Here is a 20,093-nt window from a genome sequence, read left to right as displayed (position 1 = left end):
GTGCATTGGTATAAGGGTGTCAGCTTCCTTGGAACTAGAGTTACAGTTGTACGCTGCCATGTGGGTGCTGGAAGTTGAACCTGAGTGGAAGAGTAGACAGTGCTCTTAAACCACGAAGCCCTCTCTCCAGACCCAATAGTTTCATTTTTGTCTACACTGGGCTATCCTTTTTCTCACCCCTCTCAAACTATTTCTTCCCAACAGTTCTCCCTCAAACTTTAATGTCTTTATTTATTTATGGCCCAGCACCTTTAACTGCCAGGTACTATAATTCACTTAGATTTAAGAAGGGCTATTTTAATAATTCTTTTTTGTTTGTTTGTTTTTTGATTTTTAAAGGAGGTTTCTCCGTGTAGCCTCAGCTGTCCTGGACTCACTTTGGAGACCAGGCTGGCCTCAAACTCACAGCAATATGCCTGTCTCAGCCTCCTGAGTGCTGGGATTAAATGTGTGCACAACCAATTGTGAATTATAACTGATTTTTTTTTTTTAGGTTAAGTGCCATATATGGAGGTACCTACATGTTGAATAAACCAATTGAAGAAATCATTGTAGAAAATGGAAAAGTGGTTGGCGTAAAATCTGAAGGAGAGGTAAATAACTATCCTCGTGAGAAAATGTGCTGTCTGCTAACTACTTGGTGTGGTGTGGACATAGATTTTACGTCCTGGCTACATGCACATACACACACTCTTCTTTCTCATTGTTTAAAGTTCTTTTTATTATAGGGGTTTTGTTTCTCCCTCCTTCCTTTCTGCTCTTCTTTTTATTTTCATTCAGCTGTGTTATTTCAGGGTTTTGATGGGAAACAGAAGTGGCTGTAATACATTTGTCATGCCTCTAAGCCTTCATATGGCGGCACCATCTGTTGACAGTGTTACACCATATACTGATTATTTACTTCCTATGAGGACACATAGGGCAGGCTAAAAGTAATCTTTTGAAGTAAAAGTAGAGTCAGGATTTGACTGACTTCTGAATACTTGCAAGCGCCCAAGGAAAACATTATATTGATTATTGACAAAGCTAGTTTAAACGGTTACCTGTATTTCAATAGTTAGGAACTTATAAAATAATAGTTGGTGATTTGAAGTTTATTTTGGTGGTGCTTGGGAAAGAATCTAGGACCTTAGACTTTGCAGGCTCAGCACAGCACACTTTTTAAACCAATATAAACACTGAAATTTAAATTACAAATTACTTTTTCCTAGGTTGCATTCTCATAGAGTGAACGTGTCCTGATATCCCCTTCTCTTTGGGTACTAGCCATCCTAATAGGGGCCACTGGTGCTTAGTGATGTGCTCCGTGGCCATTTGTACTCTGGAGGAATGTCTATTCAGATTCTTTGCCTTTTTATTTTTTGTTCCAGACAAGGTTTCTCTTTGTAGCTCTGGCTGTCCTGGAACTTGCTCTGTAGACTGGCCTTGAGATCTGCACCACTGCTGTTGGGCTCTTTGCCCATTTAGTTTAGTTTAGTTTTTGAGACAGGGTCTTTCTACGTAACAGAGCCTTGGCTCTTCTGGGCTCATTTTGTAGACCAGGCTGGCCTTGAACTCAACAGAGACCCGCCTGCTTCTGCCTCTTGCTTGCTGGGCTAAAGGTGTGTGCCACGATGCCTGGCCTCTTTTGCCTTTTTAAAAAAATGTATTATTTATACAGTACTCAACCTGCATATGAGCTAGCAAACCAGAAGAGAGTACTAGATCTCATTACAGATGGTTACGAGACACCATGTGGTTGCTGGGGATTGAACTAAGGACCTTTGGAAGAACAGCCAGTGCTCTTAACCTCTAAGCTATTTCTCCAGTCTGATTTTTGCCCATTTTAAAATCAGCTTTTTTTTTAATTGCTGAATTTTAGCAGTTCTTGATATACTTTGGGTATTAATCCCTTATCATGTATATTATTTGCAAATATTTATTATGATTACTTTTCTTAATTGATTTAAAAGTTTTTTTTTTTTAAGATTTATTATTATGCATAGTGTTCTGCCTGTATGTACACATGCAGGCCAGAAGAGGGCACCAGATCTCATAGATGGTTGTGAGCCACCATGTAGTTGCTAGGAATTGAACTCAGGACCTTTGGAAGAGCAGGTGGCACTCTTAACCACTGAGCCATCTCTCCAGCCCTGATTTAAAAGTTTAATACCTACTAATACAAAATTTACCTTCTCATGAAGTCCAGTTTGTGAGTCTTCAGTGTGTTACAAAAATCACTGCCAAATTATAATAAACGAAGCTTTTTCCTTATGTGTTTTTGTTTTGCTTTTCAAGACAGTTTCTCTGTGTAGTCTTGGCAGTCCTGGGGACAGGCTGGCTTTGAACTTAGATCTGCCTACCTCTGCCTCCTGAGTGATGGGATTGAAGGCCTGCACCACCACTACCTGCCACCACCACCCAGCTTGTCTTTCTTAAGAATTTTTATAATTGTACGTTTTTATGTATGGTTTTGGGTTTACTTTTTTAACATATGGATACAGTTTTACCAGCACAATGGTTTTGTTCTGTGCTTTTGAGTGTCTTATGCACTGACCTAAGTTACAAACAGATTGGCCTCAAACTTTTGATCCTCTCTCTGCATCTAAGTGTGAGATTACAGGTGTGCTTTAGAAGTGTCTATGAATTTCCTTATCCCTTAATTGGTTTGTCCATACTTAAAAGTATGTTCCTTTGACCTCCATATCTGCCTTTGTGCCAGTACCAGGTACCACACCATTTTGACTGCTGTAGTCTGTTTTTCATGATTTTAGTTATTAGCGGATTCAGGCGTTAGGATTCAGGGTACATTTTAGGACAGAGCTTAACCTTCTAATACATAAATTTGAGACATACTGCCACGTTTCCATGTCTTTTATGTTCCTCTCATTTATTCATACCATATCTTCTTTATAATAACCCATTAAATATAGATCGCTCGCTGTAAGCAGCTCATCTGTGATCCAAGCTATGTAAAAGATCGGGTTGAAAAAGTGGGCCAGGTCATCAGAGTCATCTGCATCCTTAGCCACCCTATCAAGAACACCAATGATGCCAACTCCTGCCAGATCATCATTCCACAGAACCAAGTCAACCGGAAGTCAGGTGAGTTTCAACGAACAGCAGAATTTTGTGAACGTTCTTAGTGTTTTCACCCAGAATCCTGCCTTTACTTCGAGCTATAGTAAAGACTTTCATTTTGGAGTTTTCGTTTAAAAAACAGAAAAGAAAAAAACCCCACAGGAATATTATGAGAATGTGCCTTTGATTTAATCCCAGGTGTAGGGGTATGAATGAGGCTGCTTTGGACTGTCTGCAGCAACTGACCATGATTTGCCTCATGTTCTAGCAGAGGCATGGTTTTGCCAGCTGCAGACAGTTTCTGTGATTGTGGGATTCTGGGAACTTTTCAGAGGGTATATAAATACTAGAGCCCCCAGTAGGCAAGGTGGGTGGTTGTTGATTGTTTAGGGAGTTGTGGTTTGCTAATAGACGTGGTCAAAGAAGAAACAAAAGGAAAGAAATTAGATTCAGAGATTTTCTTATTTCTTCTGTTTTTCTCCTATTTAATGTTAGGGGGTGAAACCAGGGAATAAAAGATGGGAAAAAGAAACCACAAAGTAGCAAAAATCAGCTACCAGAAATGAGATGGACAGATTTTCCAAGTTCCTCTCTATCCTGTTTCTCTCCTATCTAGTGTTAAGGGGTAAAACTGGAGGGGTGTGGGTGGATAAAGGGTGACAAAAATAAGAACCCACAAAGTAGCAAAGATCAGTTTGGGAAGCCAGATGTGGTCCTTTAGCAGCAGTGCACTGAAATGATCTGAGCTGTGTATCCTATTACCTGGATCCCTGAGTTCCTTTCTAGAACGAACCGAGTGCATGGATGAGCTCTGGCAGCTTCCACTTGTTCAACTGATGTCACTGTGTTTTAGCTGATTCTGTCATTGTGGAGACAGGGTTTCTGTGTGTAGCCTTGGCTATCCTGAACTCACTTTGTAGACCAGGATGACCTTGAACTCACAGGGACCCACCTGCCTCTGCCTCCCAAGAGCTGGCATTAAAGGCGTGCGCCACCACGCCTAGCAGGACAGTTTTTGAGTGATTCTCACCAGATTCTTAGACCTGTGAAAAATTTCAAAATTTCTACACTTGAAATTATACTTAGAATAGTGGTAAATACATTGAATTTAGTGTCACGAATTATATCAGTTTATTTAAACACAAAATAATTGTAATCTGTAAGTATTAATTTTTCAATAAGTAAAGGAGGAAATCAGATCAGTACTTCCACTGGGCTGTAAGCATCTAATTAATCCCAGCACTCAGGAGGCAGGTGGATCTCTTGAGTTTGAGGCCAGCCTGGTCCTCATATTGAATTCCAGGACAGCCAGGGCTACACAGAGAAACCAAACCAATCAAATAAATAATAAATCCTTTTAGCTGTTCAGAACTTTACCAAATGCAGGCTCTAGTGGCACCTTAAGTTTTTGTTGTTGTTGTGTGTGCTTGTCATTGAACTCACCATGTAGACTACCACACATCCAAGTTAGTTTTCTAGATTTGATCTGAGCAATATCGGAAGCAGTTATTTCCTAGTTTAGCAGTTTACAGTCACATACATCATCAGTCTCTTAAGGTTTTAGTGAGCTTTTCTATGGGAAAACTACCCTAGAGGAGGATAGATTTTTGGCTCATGTTTTCAGTGTGGTCAGTTGACTCAGGGCAGAGTATTGTGACAATGGGAGTATGTGGCAACAATGTCTGCTTACTTCATGGGAACTAGGGTCCCTTCAGGGGTTGAATGCTAACAGTAGCATGCTTAGTTATTTAGTAACAATAAAAATCATCTTATGGTTGGGGGTTACAACAACACGAGGAGGTTGTATTAAAGGGCCATGGCATTGGGAAGGCTGAGAATCGCTGTGCTAGTCCCTATTCCCTAACAGCCCATTCAGTTCTGAACTCATTAATGAGATTGGCACTTTCACCATCCACTCACCTGTCAAGAGCACCACTCCTTCAAAGTATGAGTCTATCTTGGGTGACATTTTATATCTAAACCATAATGTGATTAAGAGAAATTTCAGTTAATTTATAGTGAAGTGAAACCATGTGAGTTTCACTTGTGCCCAAAGTTTACAAATGTCAAGGTATATATTGTTATTTACTTCTAGATATCTATGTTTGCATGATCTCCTTTGCACATAATGTGGCAGCACAGGGCAAGTATATTGCTATTGTGAGCACTACTGTGGAGACCAAGGAACCAGAGAAAGAAATCAGACCAGCTTTGGAGCTCTTGGAGCCAATTGAACAGAAGTGAGTATTGTGCTCATTCATGCCAACTAAAGTTAAAACAGATGTTGGTCTCTGCTGCATGGTCAGGTAATTCTGAGTAAGACAGGCCATGCCATTGGCTGCTGTGACTCCTTAGAATGCCTCACCTTGTCAGTCTTATGCTTTTGGCCTAGAAATTAAGGCAAAACAGTGATACTGATTTGTTTCTCCCCATATATAGATTTGTCAGCATCAGTGACCTCTTTGTACCCAAAGATTTGGGAACAGAAAGCCAGGTGAGTGTGGTGATGTGAAAAGGATGTTACTAGTCTTTATTGGGGAAACGCCCTTACGTAGTCTGAAGTCTGTATAATTCTTACTTCCAGATCTTTATTTCCCGTGCCTATGATGCTACCACTCACTTTGAGACAACCTGTGATGACATTAAAGATATCTATAAGAGGATGACAGGATCTGAGTTTGACTTTGAAGAAATGAAGCGCAAGAAGAATGACATTTATGGGGAAGACTAACAGCAGTACAGATTGTGTAATTAGGACAAACTTAAATAATGTATATTGTATGAAATCAATATTGTAAGCCCTGCTTTTATGATCAAAATGGAGATTGAAGAGTGCTATACCAGTGAATACTCATTCCCTTCACTTTTCTAATATCATGTATTAACTTGTTTTCATGGAATGGCTAGTCAGAATTTGTTGGTTCTGTTCAGTTTAACCAGACTGGATTTCTTCTAGTGAAGGAGCTGTTCTAAACAAATATTGGTATGGACAGAGAACTTGATACAATACTTGTATCTTTTAATCAGTGTAGCCTTTGCGATTGTATGACTCTGCTCAAGAGCTGGAGCCATATACTTTGCCATCGTGATACTGGGAGTCTAAATTGAATATCCTTTGGTTTGGGAAATCACTCAAGGTTTTCTCTATTTTGTTATGTCAAGTATTACAGCAGGGCCCAAAATAGTAGAGCCACGTTTTGTCTATGTGGGTAATAAACTCTTAACCAAACTTAAGACTTAGGAGTTGTTCGGAGGAAGGCAGTATTTTAACCTACTACAATTGCTGAGAAAGGACGAAGAAACCTCACGGTAAAGCAGGTAAAATATAGAAGCACCTTTTATCCCAGGTATGGCTTCTTCAATGGACCAAGCTGCAATGCAGTATTGATTTGACAGAGCCTCGATTTCAATGATGTCTGTCTTAAAATGGCTCCAAATGATTTCTGTACTGCAAAATAAAGCCAAACCCTGGAAACCACTGCTTTTCGTATTGTCTGTTCATGTCCTGCTTGTGAGGACCACAGCACACTAGATTTGGTTGGGAGTAATTCCCTGGCTTCACTATGAGTAGTTACATTTTTTTTTCCTTTTGGTTATTGAGAAAGGGTTTCTCCGTGTAGCCTTGGCAGCTCTGGACTTGCACCACAGACCAGGCTGGCCTCAAACTTACAAGGATCCACCTGCCTCCGCCTCCTGAGTACTGGGATTAAAGGTGTGCGCCGCCACCACCCGGCTACATTTTATTCTTACTATAATTAGCAGGTTCATTGGTGATCTTAATAGTTGTCCTTCCCACTGTCCTCCCTCATTTCTGTGCTGAAACCAGTAGCTTGTGTTCTGGTCCATGGTTTAAGAGTACAGCCTGCAGTAGCAGGTACAGAGGTGGAGTTACACGTTCTAGACCAGTCAGATTGGTGCTGCTGCCACCTTCCTCCTACTTCCTGACCTCAGCTCTGCTGCCCATATTCAGAGAGCCTCTACCACCCAAGTTAATGCTTTCCTTCTGCATCATGCAGCTCAGTGTCCTTGGCTTTAGGAAGCAAAAAGCACGAGTTACTAAAGGGCAAGCCTTAGGTGAAGAAAGTAGAACCCCAAAGATTTTATTAAAGGCATTCTGATGAGTGGCCTAAATCTTGCCGAGGCACTGCACATACACTGAAATCACAGCATGAGCAACTGCATTTTAATTGTCTTTATTTAAAAAAAAAAAAAAAACGCCACACAAAACAAAAAACCCCAAACTAGTATAAAAGTCTTTGTTCCAAATAGATAGTGTACAAATGGTTTTTTCTTGTTTGTATTTTAAAGACTTAAGAAATTTCTAATATCATAAATAAATGATTTCTTCCTCAGACTGATTTTTGTAGTGCATTAAAAAAAACCCGAGTGGAAAAGTGTATAAATTTGTCATTTATGAAAAACCTGTTTCTTTGTAGTGTTTCTTATAGAACAACAAAACCATTACAGATTATACTTTCTATAGTGTGGTAAAACCTTCGAAACATGCACTTCGTAAGCCTCTGACCACACGCAAAAACAGCACGCAAAAAAAAAAAAAAATACTTTGCTTTAGCTAAGTAAACGTGAAGGTCTTAACATTAAGCTCAACTTACAGTTCTGAAGGCGTTATTATGTAGACTGAAAATACTTTACAACAATATTCAACATTGTAACCCAAAGCTAATGGCAACTATGGTCCATGATGAAATGAGACATTAGCGCAAGTATGAAAAACGAAACATGGATTTTTCAAATCAGGATTATTTGTATGTATTTCGAGTTTTTCAGACCCAGGAAAACACTAAATTTATTGTTGGTGTCCTCCATATCTCGTCTTAACTCCAAAGTCACCTGTAGGAATACAAAATTGGTAAGAAAAAATGACCAAAAAATACAACTGGGACAACTGTATCTAGTGGGAAAGTCCTATGCATCATACATTATACTGTCTCCCGTGTCAACCCAAGCTGGATGCAAGGGACATGACTGGACTAATGTAAAGCAGGTTGGTCAGTCTCATTTGTGATAATCACAGGCAAAAGAAAATAACTTTTAAGAGCAGATTTTGAACACTTTCTCTCCATCAGTGGCAGTGGCTACTGCCATTAACTCCAGCTTTCATGGGGAGGGAGGGGAGTTTTACTAACAGTTCTTACCAATAGCTACTCCTAAATGGAGCTGCTATCTTTTGTATATTTTCAGTGAAGTAGTTTACATCTGTAACAAGGATTCCATTATTCTCATAGACTTCTGTGGTCACTGTGGGCTTGCCTGTAACAGATTAAAAAAAAAAAAACTATGTCAAGGTAGCAGAATTCATTAAAATGAGAAGAAAAATTAAGACTAAGGGCAGAGGCATAGGGGGTGGAGGGTAAACCAGGCAGCCCAGATAAGGCTCACAGGAGATGTGGTAAAAGTAGAAAAGTATGTGTATTGCCTGAGAACAGTGATTAGAAGACTTAACTAGAGAAACACATCACTCCTTGGTGGTAATCCTCTGCACATACTGGACTTCTGTGAAAACACATTGCACTTGACCAGCTAGAGGTGCTACTCCCGTTTATCTAAGGCATTCAGTAACTACTCAGGAAGGATATTTCTATAGCGGTCCTGTTTTAGCATTAGCTAAGTAATGATTAGAGCTGAGATTAAATTTACCTGTTAGGAAGACAGCAAACCTAGCACTGATACGTTGAATTTGAAGATTTAGCAAGCATTTCAAACTCTCAGCTTTTGTTGATGATGGAAAGTCACAGTTGTGATAATGAAGCAATTCAATGATATTTACACTCTGATACGATTTCAGAATTAAGTTCTTTTTATGTGCAATTGAATCTACCCTGGAATATAGAAAGAAATGTTAGTAGCTTTTCTTGGTTTCATAGAAACAAAACATTCGTTTAAAATCATGTATCTGTGGGCAAGGTGTGAGTATAGGTGGCCTTAGGAAAGAGGGTGTCTGGTCCCCTGGATCTGGAGTTCCGGCAGTTTGAACCACCCAATGTGGGTGCTGGTCACTTTTTCTAGTGTCTTCTTTCTAGTTCTGCTTCCACTTAAACTAGTTGTGTTAAAACACTTGGCCAGGAGCTGGGTGCACACCTGTAATGGCAGCACTTGTGGAGACAGATTTCTGAGTTCGAGGCCAGCCTGGTCTACCAAGGTTACACAGAGAAACTCTAAGAACACCCCCCCCCCCCAAAGAGCCTGTCCTTTTTTCTTGATGTTCTTTTTCATGGCATAATGGCCAACATGCATGCACGGTCCTGATTTATTACACCACCACCTTTGAAAAATATAGACTTGAGCTGGGCACAGTGGCGCATGCCTGTAATCCCAGCACTCTGGAGGGGGAGGCCAGAACAGCCAAGGCTACAGAGAAACCCTGTGTCAAAAACCAAAGGACTGTAGACATGGCCACAACCTGTGTAGCTGCTGCCATCTCAAGCATGCATGCTCTCAACTGAAGGTTCTTAAAAGTTCTCAGGCAGTCACACAACTGCTTTCTCATTGGTCTTAGTGGACTTCTGCACTAATTATATGTAAACCAACATCTTTCTTACGAGTGGGGGAAGTGTTTTGGCCTTTAGCTTGAGACTTCCCTCTGCTCCTGCCCTTAGCACTGAGATTACATTGTGTGTTGCCATGCTGATAGCAATAGGTCTAACTTACTTAAGTCTGGTCAGATCACTAATCTCAGTGAAACTAATCAGTAGCCAGAATTTTCATTTTTCACCTCCATAAAATCTTTACTTATCCTATTTTTCTTCCTCCTAGAGAAAAGTCTGTCTTTAGTTCTTTAAATTTACTTACCTATACGTTTGTACCTGAGCTTTAATACATGGTTATTACTGATGTTAAGCTTTTCCTCTAAAATGTTGGTTAGCTGGGGATGGAGAGATGACTTAGCTGTTAAGAGCACTGGCTGCTCTTCCCGAGGACCCATGTTTGATCCTCAGCAGCCATATGGTGGCTCATAATTGTTCAAGGCTTCAGCATTCATGTGGTACACATATGCAGTCAAAACAGCCATATACACAATTTTTAAAAAGGATCTGTCACGATCTTCTGTGGGTTTCTGGCCACACCCTCCAGCCTGCTCTGCACTGTTCACTATGCCTACCTTGTTAGTGATCCTGTCTTTCCTAAGTACCATACCAAGGAAGAACCTGAAACTTTATTGTTTTTAAATTTACATGTCTCTATGTCAGTGTTAGTGTAAGCATGTGCACATGGATTTAAAGGTACCCAGAGAGGCCAGAACAGGACACTTGTGGATCCCTTGGGCTAGAGTTACAGGTGGTTGTGAGTCACCCAACATCGATGCTAATTAACATGCAAACTCTTGATGAAGCAAGGAAGTGCTTGCTCTAACTGCTGAGCAGTCTCTCCAGGCCATTCTTTAAGGGTCTGATGCACTCACACAATTCCTGTTTACTTGTTCCTAGTGTCTGAATAAAGCAGTATTCAATAACTTAGTGCTCAAAGTTGGAATGAATGTTTAACTTCAAGAATAGCGAGTACTTTGCTCATGGTCATGTTTGTTCTGGGAATTACTGTGTTCCTCCTTGGTATAAAGTGAGAATGAGACTGTTCAATGTAAAGCGTCTTCTAGTGCCTTTTAAACAATGTCTTGTCCATTTTATCCTTTCTTAATCTACTGAGCTTAAGTTCCTTTCCTACCTTTCTGCTTCCAGAAAATTTGGAGTTAAACTTTGAATGGGCAGAAACGCATAGGCTCCAGGTCTCTTGAGCCAAATAAAGCTAATTTTCTTTAAAAAAAAAAAAAAAAATCAGTGTTGATGCTGGGGACAGTAAGAACCTGCTGGGTAAGCACAAGGTCCTGAGATCCCAGCACCACAGAAAGAGCAGGTGCCATGGCACATGCCTAGTAACTCCAACACTAAGGTTCAAGGCAGGCTCACTGGCCAGCCTGGTTCAGTCAGACATTATCTTAAATAAGGTGGGCAAGGACAGAAGACACCTGATGTAGACTGACAGGCTCCATGCACGTAAGTGCAAAACTACACACACACACACACACACACACACAGTCACTGCTTTAGATTACAATTTGCTTCCTGCTTAAATCCAATACCTGACAACTCAGTCTATGAATTAAATATCCAAAACCACACTAGCATCAAGCTCACAGTTCACTGTATGTCTGCAGCTTATGGAAGCAGAACCTGACTTAACTGTGGATGTTTTTGATCCTGACTCAAATGTTGCTGTAAGAACCAAAGGTAACCCAGCAGACATAAATCTTATGAAGTAATGTGATGCCCACTCTGACCAGGCCTGGGGTATTTGCAGCCTTCTCCACATGTATTTTACCTGAGCTCTTCCTTGAGCTTTTTATTTTCTCTGTAATGAAGTAGCCATTTCCATCTTGCATTTTCATTTAGGTTTTCTAGGATTTTGAGAATTTCCTTCAGTTGAACTGTAGAATAAATTTAGCAAGAGAAATGTGTCTTAGTTTTTGTTGTTCATGCAAAGTTCATTAATTGTCACTGATGAACAACCAGACTCATGACTCTACCTCTCACAGGGTTGGGCAATGTGCAGTCTCATAGAGGTATATCCTGGGACTTCTCAAACCACTTCTATCTAGTGATATACTGTAATGGGAAAAAACCAAGCAGGGGCAAGAGCATGACGGTCACGTACAGCCAAGGTTGACCCAGTCACCTGGCAGAACAGAAGCAGAAGTCCACTGCTTCTGTTAACCTAGTTTCCATGAAGAATTCATGCTGATTCAGAAATGGTATTCAACTCATTCTGATGTGATCAGAAGGCAGGTATGGGTTAGAGCTAAAATCTATTATTAGTGTTCGCAGTATTAACCAGGATGACATTTGTTAGCATTTAAAAAAAAAAAAAAAGACTTCTGCTGATACTAACAAGATAGTAACACCGTACCATCAGAAACAGAGCTAATTCTTAAACACCTTAGAACATTGCTGACTTGCCAAGTGTTAAGAATTACTACATTAGCCGGGTGGTGGCACACGCCTTTAATCACAGCACTCGGGAGGCAAAGGCAGGCGGATCACTGTGAGTTCGAGGCCAGCCTAGTCTACAAAGTGAGTCCAGGACAGCCAAGGCTACACAGAGAAACCCTGTCTCAAAAAAAAAAAAAAAAAAAAAAAAAGAAAGAAAGAAAGAAAAGGGGGAAAAACATTTAGTGGGGCTGGAGATGTCTCAGCAGTTAGCATTGTCTGCTGTTCCATAGGTCCTGAGTTCAATTCCCAGCAACCACACGGTGGCTTCCAACCGTCTATAATGAGATCTCTCTGCCCTCTCCTGGCCCACAGGTGTACATAAAGACAAAGCACTCATAAACATAATAAACACATCTTTTTGTATGTGTGTTTGTGTACATTTAGTGCAGCAACTGGCACAAATTAAGCCCTAAATATGTGGCAAATGATTTCTTTAGAGTTAATTTCTTTTTGATGAAATAGTATTTGTGTCATTGGGTGAGAAGAAATTGACCTAACTAGATTTCAAAGTTAAAGACCAACCTAATGTTAAATTTTCTAATATGTCATCATCTGATACTACAAAGCCGCCAGAGCGAAACAGCTCTTGGTAGGTGTCATTAAGAATGTCTTCAGGGCTGTCCACTCCAGCAAAGACGACACTGGGGAAATGCTTTAATTTCAGGAGAGAAGGAATCTGTAAGACATAAAAAGGATTTCCATGAAGAAAGTTACATGTAGGCACTGGATTTCAAGGACCATGAGCAACTAAAAAATGTGTTCAACCAGGACCACTAACTGACAACTCTGCCACATATAAAGAACAGATCTCAGCCGGACACAGAGGCAGGTGGATCCCTGTGAGTTTGAGGTCAGCCTGGTCTGCAAAGTGAGTCCAGGACAGCCAAGGCTACACAAAGAGACCCTGTCTTGAAAAAAGATAAAATCACTCTTATTAGGAGTGGTCATTAGCTCATCAAAATTAACTGAGGAGGACTCTTGAAACAGTTCATGGAAGAACATGTCTGAAGTCCAGGGGACTTGGTCACATAAACTCATTCTGTTTCCAGCTCACTTGTGGTGCCAACACCACCAGGCTCCTATCACTACCTACTGACAACAGAAGTGCGCTCCTATGCTGTGTCCACAAGTTGCTTCTGGGGACAAGCAATTATTCTTGTTCACTAGCAAGCAAATGAGTCCTAGTAAAGCATGATTTTCTTACACTCAAGATATCAAGTACATCTTTTCATAGTTCTCCCTATACAGCTGATACAGTTTATCAACCTTCCCTATAGAATTTGGGTGATTGATTCTACAGTGTCACAGTGTACCCTGCCCCAGCATCTTCCCTCTAAAGGCCCAATGGAAGTGTCTTTCAGCTATTCTCTACACAGAATAGCAGGGATGTGACAAATATTACACAATTTCAGTGCCTAGAATACATTTTTCTTATTGTGAGATTCCAAACTTACTTGATGCAAATGTGATATTATGTCTTCATTTCTGATGATAACTAAAAGTGTCTCATTCTCTTTGTGAAAGAAATCCTCAAGTTCAATCTCGCTATGGCCTCCTTTCTTTAGAATGCTCTGAAAGATTTAAAAAGGGATGTTACTAAAAAAAGGATACTTGTCCAGAACATTGTTGTTGGTTTTTTGTTTTTTGATTTTTTAGTAACTTCAGCTGCCCTGGAACAAACTATGTAGACCAGTCTGGCCTCAAATTTCCAGAAATGCAGCTGACTCTGCCTCCCAAGTGCTGGGGATGAAAGGTATGTGCCACCATGCCCAGGTACAACTACTCTTACAAAGCCACCAGTTGGGTATGCTGGTGCATACATTCTTGGCACTTAGGAGACTGAGGAAGAATCATGAGTCCAGGTCAGTGTCAGCTACTCAGCAACATTCTCATCTCAATGTGAAGCAAACAAAAGTATTTAACAGTACATCAAAAAACACACACATACACATTATTTTCTAAAGTTTATGTATTTTTTAATGTGTATGTACTTGGCTGGGAGATGGTGGCGCACGCCTTTAATCCCAGCACCTGGGAGGCAAAAGCAGGTGGATCGCTGTGAGTTCAAGGCCAGCCTGGTCTACAAAGTGAGTCCAGACAGCCAAGGCTACACAGAGAAACCCTGTCTTGAAACCTCCCATCCCCGTCCAGGAAAAAAAAAAAAAAGACTGTATTTTGTTTGATTGTTTTGTTTTCGTGAGACAGGATCTCACCCTGTATGCAGGCAGGCTGGCTTCAAACTCAGCCATCAAGTGCTGAGATTTACAGGTGTCAGGCAACAAACAAGCATCATGCTCTTGAAGGCATGCTATTCTCAAATTTATTTTAGTATGTGTTCATTTCCTTACGTAAAAATTGTGCCTTTGTACAAACGTGTTACTTATTATAGTGCCCACATCGTGAAATACTGTCAATATTTTCAATACATTCAATATAAAAACAAGAGGATGCCTATGGACAGTTATGAGCCACTGTGTAGATTCTGGGAACAGACTCCAGGTCTTGTGCCAGAACAGCAAGTACTGTTAACTGCTGGGCTACTTCTCCAATCCCTGCTATTTATCTTTTAAGACATATTATTATAAGGCTGGGTGCAGTGGTACACGCCTGTAATCCCAGCACTCAGGGAAGCAAAGGCAGATGGATCTCTGTGAGTTCGAGGCCAGCCTGGTCTACAAAGTGAGTCCAGAACAGCCAAGACTACACAGAGATGCCGTGTCTCAAAATAAACTAAAAGAACAGAAGAGTCTTTGCCGTGACCTTAGGAATGACGTCTATATATAATATAGCTTAGTGCCTTCCCACGTGACTTTAATGTCTCTAAATTCATTTTTTGAGAGTAAACTGTCTTCCAGTAGTGGTGACCAGCCCTGTCTTTGCTGCTTCACTGTGTCCCATACCTTGTCCTTTGCCATCCCACATGCTTTTCTCTCTATGGCACTAAGCCTTTAGTAGAATGTATCTAAATTGGTACAAAGATTACTTTTCACTTCCTTCATTGCAGAAGTTTTTATTATCTACTTTCCTACAGTGTATACATAAACAAAAAAGGTACTTTGGTGTGTGTTGCACATGGATGAATGGAGAGGTCTCTTCTATTGATCTCCACCATTTTGCCATAGGGTCTCTCACCAAACCTACAACTATTTAGCTGGAATGGTTGGGCAGTAGGTCCCAGGGATCCACCAGCCTCTTTCTTCCCAGTGTTTGGATTACAGGCCATGTGCACAGCTTTTTGTATCATCAATGTGCTTATGCCTTCAAGCTTGTATGGCCAGCATTTTACTGAATGAGCCTGTCATCTTCATAGTCGTGGAATAGAATTTTTCTTAAAAAAATAAAATAAATCAAATGATAAGGTAAGAGTGTGGTCTCTGAGAACTAACGTAACCACGGTGAGAGCCTGACTTGGGAGAGGCAGCAGCATTTGTCCTGATTCACCAGTTAGCCCTTTTCCCTTTTGCCCTGTTGGAATTTCTGTTCCATATGCCATGTAGTATGGAGATAAAAACTGAGATTAAAGCCTAAATACCACAAACCATCCCATTTCTTTTTAAGTCCAAACTTCTAAGTTTATTATTTCTAAAAATAAAATTAGGTGATAATTAGTAGAGTAAGCTGGTACTTTACCTTTGTTTTTAAAAAGAATGATTTATCTTCCGTTTCAACAAGGTAGAACGAGAAAGGGCTCTTACAAGCCTCTCTCATAACTCCTTTTAGTTTCATGTGCAGAGTGGCACACAAGTCTGTGATCACATCTTTGTAGGATACCCACTGTCTTGGCTGGAATGTCTCCTTGGACACAGCGTCTGCCGAAGCTACACTTAACTCTTTATCTTGGGAAGCAATTTGGTCGCTGCTCTTCATTACCTTATTAAATTCAGCATATTCGTGTAGAATAAGTGAAATATCACTTCTTGCTTCTTTAAAAGTAGTGTTGTGTTTCAGTTTATTGAGGTGGAACGGAACAGTCTGACTTCTCTCAGAATTTGTTCTACTTTGACTGCATTTCTCCTTCCAAAAAGAGGAAGAGCTGTCTAGATGGCTGCCTGAGTGGCCTCTTCGGCAATGGCTCTGCGGCCTAGCGACTGTCACCAGAACGGGGCTTCTGCTCTTGGGTGGAAGACGCAGAACTGAGGCCTCAGGTGTTTGGGAAGAAGGGACCGTTTTAACAGAGATTTGGAGGAGTGACTCTTCAGGAAAGATGGTGGAAGGGCTGGATTGCTGAGAACCCCCCTTCTTTATTATTTGCTTTAGTTTATGGTCAAAACGCAAGTACTCTAGGTCTAACGTGTTCTGAGTGATGTCATCTGTTACATGCCAGGTGTTAGTCCAGGAGCTGAGCAGGGCACAGTTTGCACTGAAATCCCGATGCCTCTTCAGGGAATGCAACTTTCTTGTGGTATCTTTGAACTCTTTTGTTATAGTAAAGTTAGCATAAGTCCTGGGGTTACCATGGGAATCTGTGATTTGGATATAACATGGCATACACTTATTTATTGAATTAGGACATGGTTCAGTCTCCTGGTTTCTGGGTGTGATGTGTGACTCCAGTTCTGAAATTTTGCTAGAGTAGGTCCACATGTCACTATCACTGTTGTCTAAGTTTGTGAAAGAGTCACACCTATCTTTTATGCTATCTTTTTGGCATGCATGATTCCCTTTGAAAGTATACAAATTTTCCACATCAGATTTGCTGTTTTTACAATCAAGACCATCATTATCATAGTCTCCAGAAAGTGGCCCATGGGGCATGGGAGCATTTGCACTTATCTCTGTATCCCTGCTCAGTGTTTCAGCTTCGGCCTTGGTTTCATGTCCCATATTAGGGCTTTCACTAATAGTATGTTCTTTGTAGATACCATGGAAAGACTCGACAGATTCTGGGGCAAAGGAAAAAGGCTCTTCACTGCTAATTTTACTGATGTCTGCTATATTTTGGAAAGAATGAACATTCTGGGAAAAAACCCCACCATTCAAAAGCTCTTTCACTTCACATGCTGATGTGTCCTGCAGCACGTGAATGGTGTCTTGTTCACCTTGTGTAGATATGGAGTTAGACTGAAGAAGGCTGATGGCATTGAGATCTCTGCTTTCTTCACGTAATTCAGTTCCAATATTCTTAAGTAAACTGGCCATTTTGACTACTGGTATTTCCTGTGTTTGAAACTCTGGTGCTACACTTACTGGATCTGTGTAATAGGTGCACTGAGCACTGCCAGAGGAGGAAACACATTTTGTGGTCTCTGGATGAATATACGCCTGTATGATGTCAGAGTTCACTGCCCCAGCCTCTATATTATGATCAGCCTCTGCTCTCACATCACTGCCACAGACATTCTTCTTAATGCTTTTAGAACGAGTCTGTTTTAATGACATATTCACTATTTTACTTGCAGTGGTCACAGAAACCAATGTGTCAGTCAAAGACTTATTTTCAACGACTTTTCTAGGACTGTATGAGGGTACATTGGATTCCAAGGCAAGATGTTTTATGTCCATATTTCCGTTCTCCATATAGTTTGCCTGCAATGAATTTCCCGATTCTACAGGTTTTTCAAGAGGATTGAAGTTACCTTCATATTCGGGGGGTGAGGTAGGCTTATTTAACTCTGTACCATAGCTCTGCACCTTCTCTGAGAAAGATGAACTCTCACTGTGCTCACTTGGGCCTTTACCAGGCCCAGATGCTCTGCCTTCTATTCCTGCATTAGTTAGGATCTGTGGCATTTCAGCTGAGAGCTTCACTTGTACTTGAGTTAACTCATCTTGCCCCATTGGCTTCTTAGGAACAACAAAAGAACTTTCTGTTTCTGGTATGGTTAAATCTCCTGACTCACTCTGGGAGAACGTGTTAGTTTTTTCAGGCTGTGTACTATGTAGTTTTAAACAACATGGAGATGATTCTGTGTTTTCAGTTTGTACTATGGGATCAGGACTAGAGGCTGGTGACACTTCTTCTATTAGAGGACCAAACAGAAAGTCAGAGCTAACATTAACATCCTCTGCAACCTCAGGCGTGTAATTTTCTTTATAAAGTACCCATGTTCCTGGTTTTACATAATTACCCTGCCTCTCATTTTTTAATGGTTCTCTGGATTCCACAGGATACACTGACATACAGCTAGCTGGATTTATTTCTCTGTATTTTATGAGGTTCACCTGTTCTTCTGGTTCAACCATTTCTTCAGATGTACTCTGTAGTCTTAAATTTGATACTGGGGCCCTCTGAGATTGTTCAATTTCACCAGCTACCATTTCCTCCCTGGCGCTTATAGGTGGTGATATTGTTAGATTAATATCAGAATCTTCCCCTGACAATTCCATGCTAACCTCCTCCCTATTCAGAGATAGATCAGTTTGTTTGGGAAACACTGAATTTAATGTCTGCAAGACCTTTTCTTGTTTTAGACTACTGTTGTCACTATTCCTTACGTCTGAAGAGCCATCTGATACATTACTTATTCCTGGAGCACAGTTAAGGGACTGCTGGTCCCCCAGGGTAGCAGAAGCTGATAAGGAGCCTACTTTAACTTGTGATGGTTCTAGAACCTCGCCTATGGACATGCTAAAGCCATTCTGAGTCTGCAGAAAGGAAGCTTGTGGGCATTTTGCTTCATTACCAGCTAAGGGATAAGTATAACTTTTAACTAATGACAGTGCCTCTATTCTCGATCCTTCATCAGCTGATGATGTTGGAGGAGGGATCTCTTTCTGTGATGGACACAGGTTTTCAGGACGTGCTTCCTTTTTTACTGAGGAGGCAGGAAGGCACTTACTATCTTTTAATTCTGACACAGCAAGAAAAGGAATGTCCCTGGGGCATTGTGTTTGTGCCTTTTCCAATGCAGACACAGGATACTGAATTCTCAAGGCAGGGGATAGTTGTTTAACCAGCTCGGAATTAAAGCCTATAGACTTGTCAGCTGTATGTACGTCTGTTTGTATTGGCACACAGACATTTTTTTCAAAAGCAGGAGTAACTGGTTCCAGATTAATCATCATATATTCCACATTACCATCCATCCTTTCTACCGAGGACTGACAGTCGTGATTTATGGGGCTGCTGGGCTGGGTAACATCCTGTACAGCACCTGTTTTTATCAGCAGTGATGGGTGAAAAGTATCAACTTTGTTCTCAAGGGTGCTGAACACAGACTTATGACACATCATTGACTCACTGCTGGCCCCATCATAAACTGTGGTCAAGGTGGCTTGTGAGGCAGAGCCACTACAAGAAACCGTCTTTGTGCTCTGACAGGTTTTATCTCCACCTCTGGGTATGCAAGACCCATTACTTTCGGCACTTGCAACAGCAGAAAGTACAACATCAGAAGTCTCTAGTTCATCGGACAATTCTTGTTTGGCTTTCCTTCTAGTTACCTAAAATGACAAAAGGTTAAAAATAAAGTTCAACAGATGAAAAAGATACATACGTGTGTGCGCACGCGCGCATGTGTGTGTGTGTGTGTGTATATATAGATGGAAGGGACTAATTTTGGTTTGTTGAATCTTAATGTGTAAAAAATCATCAGACGGTAGAGATAAACTCATCACATCAGGGATGTGTGGTTTATTTCTTTATATTTTTTTTGCAGTGCAAAATATTAAACTTAGGCCCAAACATACATTAAGTGAGCATTCTACCACTTAACTACATACACACCCTCTTACCCTCAAACTTACATGTGCCATCTGTCAGTTAAGAAATGGAGCACAAGAGAAGAAACAGTACTTAATTTTCTGTTAGTAAAAATAAAAGATAACTTTTAGGGCCAAAAACAAACTTTTCTTCTTAAACAGTAATTTCTAACTACACCATACAAACACTGACATCTGTAACCTTCCTACAAGCCAGTAAATTATTACTATCCCATGTACTCTGAATAACCAATTGTGTAGGTAACGATCTCTCCTCAATCCTTTGCTTAAAGATGGAGACAGTTATTTTTTTACTTTATTGCCTCTTTGTCTACAAAGCAACAGAAAATTCATCAATATGTCTTTTTCATTCATATGAAAAGGACTGAG

General features: G+C 40.6%; 2 protein-coding genes across 7 annotated transcripts in view; one reads left to right on the top strand and one right to left on the bottom strand.

Annotated features, from left to right (window-relative positions):
* The window catches only part of GDI2 (GDP dissociation inhibitor 2), a 31,113-nt gene extending 24,575 nt beyond the window's left edge, over positions 1-6,538 (top strand). Inside the window, exons 7-11 of the mRNA XM_084783971.1 lie at positions 494-593; positions 2,913-3,084; positions 5,156-5,300; positions 5,500-5,554; positions 5,645-6,538. Of these exons, the coding sequence (XP_084640097.1) occupies positions 494-593; positions 2,913-3,084; positions 5,156-5,300; positions 5,500-5,554; positions 5,645-5,791 (619 nt within the window). The 3' untranslated portion in view covers positions 5,792-6,538. The remainder of the gene's footprint in view (positions 1-493; positions 594-2,912; positions 3,085-5,155; positions 5,301-5,499; positions 5,555-5,644) is intronic.
* A 1,278-nt stretch (positions 6,539-7,816) lies between these two features.
* Positions 7,817-20,093, bottom strand: part of TASOR2 (transcription activation suppressor family member 2) — a gene marked incomplete at its 3' end in the record, with an annotated part of 49,641 nt that continues 37,364 nt past the window's right edge. For 4 of the 6 annotated variants that reach the window (XM_084783960.1, XM_084783961.1, XM_084783962.1 and 1 more), the window contains exons 14-20: positions 15,693-19,445; positions 13,517-13,633; positions 12,585-12,738; positions 11,395-11,500; positions 8,719-8,900; positions 8,217-8,331; positions 7,817-7,911 (exon numbers count right to left, since the gene is read on the bottom strand). In XM_084783960.1, coding sequence (XP_084640086.1) covers positions 7,908-7,911; positions 8,217-8,331; positions 8,719-8,900; positions 11,395-11,500; positions 12,585-12,738; positions 13,517-13,633; positions 15,693-19,445 — 4,431 coding nt within the window. Of the gene's footprint in view, positions 7,912-8,212; positions 8,332-8,718; positions 8,901-11,394; positions 11,501-12,584; positions 12,739-13,516; positions 13,634-15,692; positions 19,446-20,093 lie in introns of those variants that run through there. The other 2 variants (XM_084783965.1, XM_084783964.1) reach the window with 2 other exon arrangements.

Source organism: Acomys minous (assembly GCF_964271855.1).
Source record: "Acomys minous genome assembly, chromosome: 5".
In the NCBI taxonomy this organism is placed as follows: Eukaryota; Metazoa; Chordata; class Mammalia; order Rodentia; family Muridae; genus Acomys; species Acomys minous.
Note: the sequence above shows the minus strand (reverse complement) of the source record. Positions and strands in the feature narration are given on the sequence as shown.